Genomic DNA, 13469 nt, shown 5'->3' on the forward strand with positions numbered 1-13469 from the left:
TATCACTGCCTTGTGATCACTGATAACTACCTCTATATTAACTGATTTGATGAATTCATATCTAACCATATTTAATAAATAAAAAATTTGATTTACAATGTTTAAAGGCTAGGTTCATTTCTATTTGTGAGGAAATCCAAGCACAACAAAACATTGCCTTCTGCAGATACACAGTGTGTTCACAACTGGGAAATCATGGGATTTAGTATGTGAAAGCAGGTTGATAACACAGTCAGAATGACACTTACTCTTTTTAAACAAAATAAAGGTAACAAAACGGTTGACATTTATTCACATTACAAATATGAATAAGAGATATAAATTAAAGAAACATTTAAACTATTATTGAAAAATGTTTATCATATCACAAAATTATTAAAAATGAAAGTTTTTAAAACTTTGTCAGTAAGTATTAGCCTCACATCAAGTGATGATAAAAGCTAAACTGTAGTCTTTTCTTCTTCTTCTTCTTCTTTTTTTTTTTTTTCCCCTCACTCAAATAGTCACATCATTGTGTTCTTGTAATACTGTGCACTTAGTTGATTTACAGTGTTTCCATGTCTTTTATATTTGAACCTTTTGTCTCTCTCGGTTCTGCACAAGATTTAGTTTATCGAGAAATGCATATATTTCAGCCATGTATTCTTGTGGATGTGCTCTGAAGTGTCCAACATGAGGTGATTCATCCCAGCATTTTGTATAAACCTACAAAAAGAGTCAATAAAGTAAATACTGATCAACGCATTAACAATCACACTAAAACCATTAGTACAGACTGCTCATCAACTTACCCTCATGCCAACAGATTCCCATATATCGCGTACTCTGAGATTTGACTCAGCACACCCAATTGGATCGGTCTTAGAAAATAGCAAGAGAGCTGGAGCACGAACAATGCTGGTATGGAACATCTGACTTGATCGAATGTAATGAATAGTAGCAGCTTGATGGAATGTCTTCAAGTGGTACCTGCAAAAAATTATCACCACACACTGAAAACATACAATGTAACCCAAAAAATTCTTAACTGTATTTCTACTTCAGTTAAGTGCCTCACTTCCACTGTGTACAATGTAGATGATTTCACTCCTATTAATGGATGGGATATGAGTTTCTTCTCAAAGCAGACTTTCAATTACAGATCAATAATTGATGTTTTTTTTTAGTTGAATTTTACTATATTTACTCCGGAACAGAAAGCAAATACAGCAAGCTCCAGATTATCAGGGTTTGTACTATCTAAATATAGTTCAATTATGTCTGTAAAAATAATAAATGAAGCCAGAAGTATTCTGTTATAATTAGGAGTAATATTTTCTTATAGAATACACTAATATTCACGTGACTCATGTTTTAATACCAAAAGATGATGTGGGCTCCGATCCCACTGTCAGACTCCCCTGAAATGTTTTGTATTGTAACTGCTGTTCTACTGATTAAAAAGAAATTATAACCCTTTCAGAACAATTGTGCACAATTGTGTCGGGGCAGTTTATTTGCATTGTAGCATTATATTATGGCACTATGTCATTGAGTTCTAATGAAACAATTGTGCATGAATCACTGCTTTGCATACAGCTCTGAGCACATCAATACCTCGTTACAGATGCGATATACTGTGCTTTAAATTTTGCCAATTTTCAATACGGCTGGTCATAAGTCTCTGCATAAAAAATGTCCTAACTGCGCATTATTTGTTGCACTTGATGTTTGAATAAAAAAGTTTCAAAATCAGAAAAGTCTACAGAAACAATTACAGATTAGTCCACCAAACAATCTTAAATAGTTTCATAGTTATGATGACTGTAACTTTAATATGCACAGTTGTGCATGTTGGGACTATTATGTCACTGGAGTATGCTCGTTTTAGGTAATGTCTGAGGTTAGGATTTGGAGCAGATTATGGAATGGATGAGGCATATTACTATTAACTGTACAATTTTTGTTACATGCCTTAGTTTTAGGGCATATGGATGAGAAAATTCAAGTAGTGTTATAGTCGGAGGCACAAATGATGGCAGTCAAGTTTAGGCTCATTCTGCATATCTACTTCACGCATTCTCTGACTGCCAATGAACGTTCAGCAATGTTCTGAGCATTCTGATGTGAATATTCTATGCAGTGCGAGCATTAAATATGATCATAATGAGTTATTTAGTGAAATTTTATTCCATTTGTCGTGCATTGTTATGGCTGATGGTGGTGGTGGGCGACAAATTCCACACAAGCAAGCGAGACATAATTTGCAGGACACACACTTTCATCAAGCGCAAATCACATGTATGTGCATACTGCAACCATTGCTTGGAGCCAGCAAACAATGAACTCCATGTTCTTGTCTCAACTTGTGCAAAGCACCATTATTCATGGATCAGACTACAGATGAATCCAAACTGGAAGACTTCAGTAGGTTACCTACAGATGACTGGAGAAGCACCAGTTTTATTGTATTTTGGTGAAGAAGATGTAAAGGTACCTCCACACTGAAAACCAACTCCAACAAACTTTGTTAGCAACTGTTTTCAATCAAAGTTTGATTTAGCTTTCAACTGTTGTCAACAGTAGTTTGAAGTCATGAGTCTGAACAACCAGTTGAGGGAAGTTTTGTCTCGAGTTTGTAGTTTATGATCAGTAGGCAAAAACACGGCAGAGTTGTGTGAATGCGCATTTGCTGTGTCTGCTGTGTTTCTTTCATCGTCTCATGTGTTTCTTTCGACAATGGCAACTCACACGAGTCATCAACAGATCCAAGAATTCAGTTTTTGATAGAAATTGAAATGAAAAAACCACTATAGGATCCTTCTGATTCTTCATATAAAGACAGATATAAAAGGAAAGATTTGTTGCAAGAAGTTTCGGATAGAATTGGTGTACCGTTAGTGGAATGTGAAAGGAAATGGACAAATATGAAAAACCAGTACAACTGTGAGCATTGTAAAATGGTCAAAACTAAAAGTGGGCCTGGGACAACTGAGATCTACGTTCCAAAATGGATATTTCATGAAAATAGGAAGTATTGGAAAGGCGTGAACAAGCCAGGGAGAAAAATGTTTACAATCTTAAGTAAAATGTCATTCACTAGCATAACTGAAGCTGTAAGACTTTTAGTCAGAAATTTTGCAGTTACAGCTGTATTTTTGCTGGAAATTTATTTATTTCTCTTGTCACACCATTTTGTCAAAATCTGCTACAAAGTAGTTTGTAAATTAATGACTTACGTTGTTAATAACTACAGGTATAAGGGTTTTGATCGGAAGTTTTTAATTAGATTTGTCTTTTCACTCGGTATTTATTTACTCTTGCCATTTCACTTTACCAACATCCGATACAAATTAGGTTGCAAATTCATCCTTTATCTTTATATTCTTTGCGGTTCTTCCTGCGTTGCCTGCCTTTCTCTGAAGACATTTATTTTGCGGATATATCCTCCAACTGCCATCCGAAACCCTGCCTGTTTCTGGATCTTCCACATCAAAACTGCCATGTGGTGAGTAAACTGCGGCACTTTCTTTATTTCTTCTAAGAAAATTGTGCAAAGACACAGTTGCAGAAGTCACCAATGTTGATTTTTTAGGACTTAAGTGCATAATATTTCTAATACACCAAAAAACTGCTAACAGTATTCCAAAAAAATTATCCACAATTCTTCTAGCAACAAAATATTCGGTAATTATACATCATTTCCTCGTTGCCTTTCTCTTGCCATCATGCGAATGGTTTCATCATGTACTCTGACAGAGCAAAAGCATCATCTCCACCATAACAAATGGCAAATCTTCACAGTCAGAATCCATTTCCATTGCTTCTCTGTAACAAAAAATAAAAACGCTGAACATGTGTTTGCAAGAGTTTGAAACTGTTGTCAACATTTTACAATAGTTATATGTTTTTGTTTGTTGGAGTTGTTTTTCAAACAAAATATATCAACCAGAAAATGCACGAGGTTATGATAGGATGCTAACTCCATTCATTGCTGCAGGCAATATTAACTGCTTTCATGAATCTCACTGTAAGAAAGGATTTAAGTATGTGAGGTTGTCCTGACGCATACAATTGTAAGGGTGCCGCATATTTGTGGACAAGAAAAAAATTCTTATCCATTAATATCATTCTATGAATATTTTTGTTATGAAAACACACCGATTTCTAAATTGAGAAACACATCCACTGCTGCCCAGTAGATTATTTGTAACTGTTTATACAAATATTTTAAGTAAAGGCCAAAATCTTCTTACTAAAAATCTTGTTGTATACCATGAGATGCATTTCAAAACTAATACTTTTTAAATGCAGTTCATGGCGTGTATCACGATGTCCTTTATCTTCTTACTAGTAAAGACTATGGAGTGGCCAGTATTGACATTGCTCTGAAATCTTAAGTTGTTCAACTGTTGCAAGTATGTTCCTTATGTGCTTTGCAAGAATCCTGTATACTAAACTGACCAACACAGGTCATGCCACAGTACAAGCCCACAGTTCATAAGTGTTAAGAGTAATTTGCTGGCGGTATCTGATTGGAACTGTAAGATTCACTGTACAAAATGTTTTTAGGAATAAAGGAGCTGCCTCACCCAAAAGGCAGAAGTGCTGTGTCATCGATAGGCACACAAATAAAAGGTATGGAGCTTTGCTAACTTTCTGAATGCACTTTCTTTTTCTAGCTGTAGGAAAAACACACACCTGTCTTCCTACATTCTCAGTCAACTGCCAGCTCTTTACTGGCCTACGGTGAGTATACTGGGATGAGGTGGGGATAAGGTGGGAAGTGTCTAACAGCCCATGGGAGAGTGGGGAGCCATATGTGGGCTAGCTAGGGGTGCAGGCAGAGGGGGCAGGTGGAAGACAGCTGGGCACATGATTTCATAGACTAGGGCATGAGATAACAGCACACAAGAAGCTGATGTGGGGACACAAATTTGGTGGGGGTATTTGGGCAGTGGACAGTGTGTGCACGCATGCACACACGCACTCTACTAGGTGAGGGCTTTGGGGGGTGGGGGGGGGGGGTGGGGGGTTAGAGAGTTACCTTATGTGTAGGCTAGGAAGATTATGGGAGTGAAGGATGTGCTGCAAGGATAGCTCCCATCTGCTAACCTCAGAAAAGGTGGTGGTGGTGGTGGAGAAGATCCAGATGGCAGGGGCTATGAAGCAGTCATTGAAATCTCTCATGTTGCGCTCTGCTGCATGTTGTGACACTGTGTGGTCCTCCTTGTTTTTGGCAACAGTTTGGTGGTGACCATTCATTCAAGTTAACAGCTGGTTGGTTGTCAAACTAATGTAAAACGCTGTGCAATGGTTGTAGCAGAGCTGGTATATAACATGGCTGCTTTCACAGATGGCCCAGCCTCTGATGAGGTAGGATAAGCCTGTGACAGGACTGGAGTGGGTGGGTGGATTAGGCAAGTCTTGCATCAGGGTCTTCCACAGGGGTATGGTCCCTGTGGCAGGGGATTGGGGACAGAGTGGCATAGGGATGGACTAGGTTGTTGTAAAGGTTGGGTGGACAGCAGAACACCACTTTGGAAGTATCTTGGGTATGATGACCCTCATTTCATTGCATCATGATAGATAATCAAAGCCCTGACAAAGGACAAGGTTCACTCATTACATAATGACAGCATCATTGTGGTTGGTTCTTGTGAGGGATGTGAGGATCAGGTGTGTGTGAGGATATGGCATGGGAAATCTGATTGTGAATTAGGTCTGGAGGCTATTCCCTGTCTGCAAAGACCTCCGTGAGGTGAGTTCTCATCACTGCAGGTGCACCTACCATGAGTGGCCAGGCTGTATGGAAGGGATTTTTTGGTGTGGAACAGGGTGGCAGCTGTCAAAGTGCAGGTACTGTTAGTCACTGGTGGGTTTGATGTGGACTGAGTTGTGGATGGAGCCATCAAAGGAGGTGATCAACATCTAGGAAGCTGGCAGATGGGGGAGGAGGACCAGGTGAAGTGGATGGGAGAGAAGGTGTTGAGATTGTGGAGGAATGAAGGTAAGGTGTCATGGTCTTGAGTCCAGATTATAATGATGACATCAAGAAACCTGAACCAGACCAGAATTTGGGGTTTAGGGAAGCTAGGAATGTTTCCTCTATGTGGCCCATGAAGAGGTTGGCACAGGAGGGTGTCATGTGGTTGCCCATGGTTGTACCGTGAATTTAGTTGTATACTTTCCCTTCAAAGGTAAAGTAGTTATGGGTTAGGACGTAGGTGTACAAGGAATGAGTGGTGGGTCTGCAGGCCATTGGCAGAGATAGTGTGCAATCACGCCAACGTCATGGGCATGAAGGATACTGATATATAGGGAGGGTGCATTAACAGTGACAAGTAGGGATCCGGGAGGTAAGCATGTGGGGATGGTGGAGAGCCGATGCAGGAAGTGGTTGGTATCTTTCATGTAGGAGGTTACGGTTTGGCCAACTGATTGGATATGTTAATCAACAAGGGCCAAGATTTTTTGGTGGGGGCACTGTAAAAAGCCACAATGGGGCATCCTGGATTGTTAGGTTTGTGGATTTTGGGGAGCATGTAGAAGGTGGGTGTGCAAGCTACTGTTGAGGTGAGTAGGAAGACGGATTCAGGGGAGAGGTTCTGGGAAAGGCTTAAGGATTTCAACAGAGACTGGAGATTATGTTGCGCTTCTGGGGTGGGGTCATTCGGGCAGATCTTGTAGGTGGAGGTGCCGAACAACTAACAGAGGCCCTCCGCCAGGTAGTCACTCCGGTTCATCACAACAGTGGTAGAAACTTCATCTGCTAGGATGATGATGCGGTCAGGATCCATTTTTGTAGTGCAGTCTTTCCTTTCTGTTGAAACTTAGGGAGGGGACTGCGGAAGGATGGTAAGGCCTGGTTGGAAATTAGGGGTTGGGTTGGGTTGTTTGAGGGGAGAAGACCAGACAGAGAGGTCATCCGTTTCATCGGATTGGGGAAGGAGGGGGAAGGAAGTCGGCCATGCCCTTTCAAAGGAAACATCCTGGCATTTGCCTGGAGCAATTTAGGGAAATCAGAGAAAACCTAAATCAGGATGGTCGTACGCGGGATTGAACTGCTGTCCTCCCAAATGCGAGTCCAGTGTGTTGGTCACTGCACCACCTCGCTCGTTGGAAATTAGGAATTCCTGGAAGATGACCACCAGGGCATGGTTAGGTGGGAGTGTCCCAGTTGGATGGTGGTATGATTTAGGACAGACGGGTTTCAATGTTGGAATTGGATTGGTTTTGGCTGGAGGGGCTGGTGGCAAAAAAGTGTTTCAACTGTAGGAAATGTGAGGAGGAGAGTAGGTCTTTCACAAGTCCAACTTTGTTAAACCTGAGAGTAGGCCTGAAACTTCCACCACAGCACTACTCTTTCATATTAAATCTGTTTAAAATCTGCTCCACATGTGTGTCTGGTCAACCCCCTTTGCAATTCCTAGTAATTGAATACCTCACCCATTTTTTTTCTTAAAAGTTTTTGAAAACTTCTTTTTCTTGTGAATTGTTAATGAAAATTAACATATGATCCACATAAACAGCAACTATTAAAATGTCTGAGACTTTTGGAACAGACACAAGGGTCAGCTGTTGATCTCTTGAAGTTTAGATTCGAAAGTGCACTGTCTAATGTCAGTTCCAGTGGTGACCACCTTTCTTTAATCCATGTACCGCCTTTATTAGTCTCTTAAGACCAGAATCTTTTACTGTCTTTGTAATAGGGTCTACTACTGGAACTGTCACATAAATCTCTCGATGTAAGTCACCTTGTAAGAAAACTGTGGCAACATCAATATGATCAATATGAAGATCATACTTAGCAGCCATTGCAAATAAAAATCTTAATGAGTTATATCTTGTAACCATTGTATGTGTGTCATCATAGTCCAGCCCTTGCTTCTGAGCACAAACTTTTATTACTAGCTGTGCTTTTTAGCATACAATGTGTCCTTTCAGACCTTTTTGTGTTTTAAACACCCATTTTGCATGTATTGGTTTCTTATCTGAAGGTGCCCCCCCCATGAACCATAGACCTTGCCATTGGTGGGGAGGCTTGCGTGCCTCAGCGACACAGATAGCCGTACCGTAGGTGCAACCACAACGGAGGGGTATCTGTTGAGAGTCCGGACAAACGTATGGTTCCTGAAGAGGGGCAGCAGCCTTTTCAGTAGTTGCAGGGGCAACAGTCTGGATGATTGACTGATCTGGCCTTGTAACATTAACCAAAACGGCCTTGCTGTGCTGGTACTGCAAACGGCTGAAAGCAAGGGGAAACTACGGCCGTAATTTTTCCCGATGTCATGCAACTTTACTGTATGGATAAATGACGATGGTGTCCTCTTGGGCAAAATATTCCAGAGGTAAAATAGTCCCCCATTCGGATCTCCGGGTGGGGACTACTCAGGAGAACATCATTATCAGGAGAAAGAAAACTGGTGTTCTACGGATCGGAGCGTGGAATGTCAGATCCCTTAATCGGGCAGGTAGATTAGAAAATTTAAAAAGGGAAATGGATAGGTTAAAGTTAGATATAGTGGGAATTAGTGAAGTTCGGTGGCAGGAGGAAAAAGACTTTTGGTCAGGGGTAATACAGGAGTAGGTTTAATGATGAATAAAAATAGGAGTACGGGTAAGCTACTACAAACAACATAGTGAACGCATTATTGTGGCCAAGATAGACATGAAGCCCATGCCTACAACAGTCGTACAAGTCTATATGCCAACTAGCTCTGCAGATGACGAAGAAATTGAAGAAATGTATGATGAGATAAAAGAAATTATTCAGATAGTGAAGGGAGACGAAAAGTTAATAGTCATGGGTGACTGGAATTCGATAGTAGGAAAAGGAAGAGAAGTAAATGTAGTAGGTGAATATGGATTGGGGGTAAGAAATGAAAGAGGAAGCCGCCTGGTAGAATTTTGCACAGAGCACAACTTAATCATAGCTAACACTTGGTTTAAGAATCATAAAAGGAGGTTGCATACATGGAAGAAGCCTGGAGATACTGACAGGTTTCAGATAGATTATATAATGGTAAGACAGAGATTTAGGAACCAGGTTTTAAATTGTAAGACATTTCCAGGGGCAGATGTGGACTCTGACCACAATCTATTGGTTATGAACTGTAGATTAAAACTGAAGAAACTGCAAAAAGGTGGGAATTTGAGGAGATGGGACCTGGATAAACTGAAAGAACCAGAGGTTGTAGAGTGTTTCAGGAAGAGCATAAAGGAACAATGGACAAGAATGGGGGAAAGAAATACAGTAGAAGAAGAATGGGTAGCTTTGAGGGATGAAGTAGTGAAGGCAGCAGAGGATCAAGTAGGTAAAAAGACGAGGGCTAGTAGAAATCCTTGGGTGACAGAAGAAATACTGAATTTAATTGATGAAAGGAGAAAATACAAAATTGCAGTAACTGAAGCAGGCAAAACGGAATACAAATGTCTCAAAAATGAGATCGACAGGAAGTGCAAAATGGCTAAGCAGGCATGGCTAGAGCACAAATGTAAGGATGTAGAAGCTTATCTCACTAGGGGTAAGATAGATACTGCCTACAGGAAAATTAAAGAGACCTTTGGAGAAAAGAGAACCACTTGTATGAATATCAAGGGCTCAGATGGAAACCCAGTTCTAACCAAAGAAGGGAAAGCAGAAAGGTGGAAGGAGTATATAGAGGGACTATACAAGGGCGATGTTCTTGAGGACAATATTATGGAAATGGAAGAGAATGTAGATGAAGATTAAATGGGAGATACGATACTGCGTGAAGAATTTGATAGAGCACTCAAAGACCTAAGTCGAAACAAGGCCCCGGGAGTAGACAACATTCCATTAGAACTACTGATAGCCTTGGGAGAGCCAATCCTGACAAAACTCTACCATCTGGTGAGCAAAATGTATGAGACACGCGAAATACCCTCAGACTTCAAGATGAATATAATAATTCCAATCCCAAAGAAAGCAGGCGTTGACAGATGTGAAAATTACCAAACTATCAGTTTAATAAGTCATGGCTGCAAAATACTAACGCGAATTCTGTACAGACGAATGGAAAACTGGTAGAAGCCGACCTCGGCGAAGATCAGTTTGGATTCCGTAGAAATATGGGAACATGTGAGGCAATACTGACCCTACGACTTATCTTAGAAGCTAGATTAAGAAAAGGCAAACCTACGTTTCTAGCATTTGTAGACTTAGGGAAAGCTTTTGACAATGTTTACTGGAATACTCTCTTTCAAATTCTGAAGGTGGCATGGGTATAATACAGGGAGCGAAAGGCTATTAACAATTTGTATAGAAACCAGATGGCAGTTATAAGAGTCGAGGGACATGAAAGGGAAGCAGTGGTTGGGAAGGGAGTGAGACAGGGTTGTAGCCTCTCCTCGATGTTATTCAATCTGTATATTGAGCAAGCAGTAAAGGAAACTAAAGAAAAATTCGAAGTACATATTAAAATCCATGGAGAAGAAATTAAAGCTTTGAGGTTCGCCGATGACACTGTAATTCTGTCAGAGACAGCAAAGGAGTTGGAAGAGCAGTTGAATGGAATGGACAGTGTCTTGAAGGGAGGATATAAGATGAACATCAACAAAAGCAAAACGAGGATAATGGAATGTAGTCGAATTAAGTAGGGTGATGCTGCGGGAATTAGATTAGGAAATGAGACAATTAAAGCAGTAAATGAGTTTTGCTATTTGGGGAGCACAATAACTGATGATGGTCGAAGTAGAGAGGATATAAAATGTAGACTGGCAATGGCAAGGAAAGCATTTCTGAAGAAGAGAAATTTGTTAACATAGAGTATAGATTTAAATGTCAGGAAGTCGTTTCTGAAAGTATTTGTTTGTAGTGTAGCCATGTATGGAAGTGAAACATGGACGATATATAGTTTGGACAAGAAGAGAATAGAAGCCGTTGAAATGTGGTGCTACAGAAGAATGCTAAAGATTAGATGGGTAGATCACGTAACTAATGAAGAAGTATTGAATAGGATTGGGGAGAAGAGGAGTTTGTGGCACAACTTGACAAGAAGAAGGGATCAGTTGGTAGGACACGTTATGAGGCATCAAGGGATCACCAATTTAGTATTGGAGGGCAGCATGGAGGGAAAAAATCGTAGAGGGAGACCAAGAGATGAATACACTAAACAGATTCAGAAGGATGTAGGCTGCAGTACATATTGGGAGATGAAGAAGCTTGCACAGGATAGAGTAGCATGGAGAGCTGCATCAAACCAGCCTCTGGACTGAAGACCACAACAACAACATCTGAAGGTGAAACAGCTGATGCCCATGTGTGGTTGTGCAATTGTAACTCTTCTTGTATTGCTATCAGCCAGTTTTCAACACTGTCTGACACCACTGGTTCTTTCAGTGGCAAAGGTCAGTGTCAGATGACTGTTACAAATCAGTCTAAAGTCATATAGCTTCTTTGGCTTAGGAATTCTGGATGACTTTCGCACTGACTCAAGTTAATGTGGTTGTATTTTTTTTTTTTTTTAAATACATTTACAACTTCTTCAAATATGAATCAATTGTTGACATTCTGAAGACACAAGAATGGACTGCAGAAGCAAGTGGTGTTAACAAGAGAACGGCAGAGTGAATTATGAACAAATATATCAGAGCTGTAGCTATGTCAGGAGTTGGTTTAGTGTCACCTGGGAAGTACTAAAGTCACAAGAAACCTATAAACTAATTGATGGTTTTAAAAAGGATGTTTCAAGGCAACTTTTTTCAAATGTATACAGGGTGTTACAAAAAGGTACAGCCAAACTTTCAGGAGACATTCCTCACACACAAAGAAAGAAAAGATGTTATGTGGACATGTGTCCGGAAACGCTTAATTTCCATGTTAGAGCTCATTTTAGTTTCGTCAGTATGTACTGTACTTCCTTGACTCACCGCCATGATTTCATATGAGATACTCTACCTGTGCTGCTAGAACATGTACCTTTACAAGTACGACACAACATGTGGTTCATGCACGATGGAGCTCCTGCACATTTCAGTCGAAGTGTTCGTACGCTTCTCAACAACAGATTCGGTGACCGATGGATTGATAGAGGCAGGTCAATTCCATGGCCACCACGCTCTCCTGACCTCAACCCTCTTGACTTTCATTTATGGGGGCATTTGAAAGCTCTTGTCTACACAACCCAGGTACCAAATGTAGAGACTCTTCGTGCTCATATTGTGGACAGCTGTGATACAATATGCCATTCTCCAGGGCTGCATCAGCGCATCAGGGATTCCATGCGAAGGAGGGTGGATGCATGTATCCTCGCTAACGGAGGATATTTTGAACATTTCCAGTAACAAAGTGTTTGAAGTCACGCTGGTACGTTCCGTTGCTGTGTGTTTCCGTTCCGTGATTAATGTGATTCGAAGAGAAATAATAAAATGAGCTCTAACATGGAAAGTAAGCGTTTCCGGACACATGTCCACATAACATAGTTTCTTTCTTTGTGTGTGAGGAATGGAAGTTTGGCCGTACCGTTTTGTAACACCCTGTATAAATAGTGAATATCCAGTACTATAAAAACTTGTTATGATCATGCATGAGCAAAATTGACTTCGAATGTAGTGCTTTGTCAATGCAAAGAATTTTAAAAAGGCACTGGTTTCAAATATGTCAAAAGTAATGATGGAAGGCTGTTTTGAATGGAAAGAAGTGACATAACTGCAGCATGAGTCACATTCATGAGAATGATGTACAAAACAAAAAAAGAAGATAGTTCAAAGTGTTTTACCTAGAAGAAAAGGAAGAATAAAAATCATCCCAAAAAAACCTGCTGAAAAATGATTTACGGTACTGATGGAAAATCCAGGCTGGAGTGTAACAATATTATGATAAGGAAAGTTACTACTCACCATATAGTGGAGATGATGACTCCATAGGCACAACAAAAAGACTCTCACAATTAAAGCTTTCAGCCATTAAGGCCTTCCTCAACACTACACACACACACACACACACACACACACACACACACACACACACACACACACAGATGACTAGTGTTGAAGGTGTTAATGACTGAAAGCTTAACTGTGTGAGTCTTTTTGTTGTACCTATCCCCAACTCCATCTCCGCTATATGGTGAGTAGCAACTTTCCTTCTCATAATATAGTTATGGTACTGACGGTTTTACAGTTCCTATAGGAAAAGGTTCTTGAATAGTATCTTCTGCATGCTGGCTCTGCTTCTGGTAGCCAACTTGTATTTAGGTGCAAGAAAAACAGTAGTGACTACCATTTGGAAAGGAATGCTGCCAATTTTAAGATGTGGTTCACTGGACAGTTCTTGCTATATTCTGCTCCGAAGTTTGTCAGTGTAATGGACAATGTCAGTTATCATTCAGCTGTTACAGAAAAAGTACTGAGTGCAGACACAGGAAAGATGGTATTGTGCTCTAACTCAAAATAAATATATTCTGTACAGTTTACGGCAGATGCGTGACAAAACTTATGAACTTATTTATTTTATTTTGTTTATT

The 13469-nt window shown here is 40.2% G+C and overlaps 1 protein-coding gene across 2 annotated transcripts in view; it reads right to left on the bottom strand.

The window, feature by feature from the left end:
* Nucleotides 1-491: 491 nt before the first annotated feature.
* LOC124622543 (transmembrane protein 53) overlaps nt 492-13469 on the bottom strand; it is a 185787-nt gene continuing 172809 nt past the window's right edge. For both annotated transcript variants that reach the window (XM_047148278.1, XM_047148279.1), the window contains exons 5-6: nt 792-969; nt 492-705 (exon numbers count right to left, since the gene is read on the bottom strand). In XM_047148278.1, coding sequence (XP_047004234.1) covers nt 565-705; nt 792-969 — 319 coding nt within the window. In that variant the 3' untranslated portion in view covers nt 492-564. The remainder of the gene's footprint in view (nt 706-791; nt 970-13469) is intronic.

This window comes from Schistocerca americana, chromosome 7, assembly GCF_021461395.2.
Source record: "Schistocerca americana isolate TAMUIC-IGC-003095 chromosome 7, iqSchAmer2.1, whole genome shotgun sequence".
Classification (NCBI taxonomy): Eukaryota; Metazoa; Arthropoda; class Insecta; order Orthoptera; family Acrididae; genus Schistocerca; species Schistocerca americana.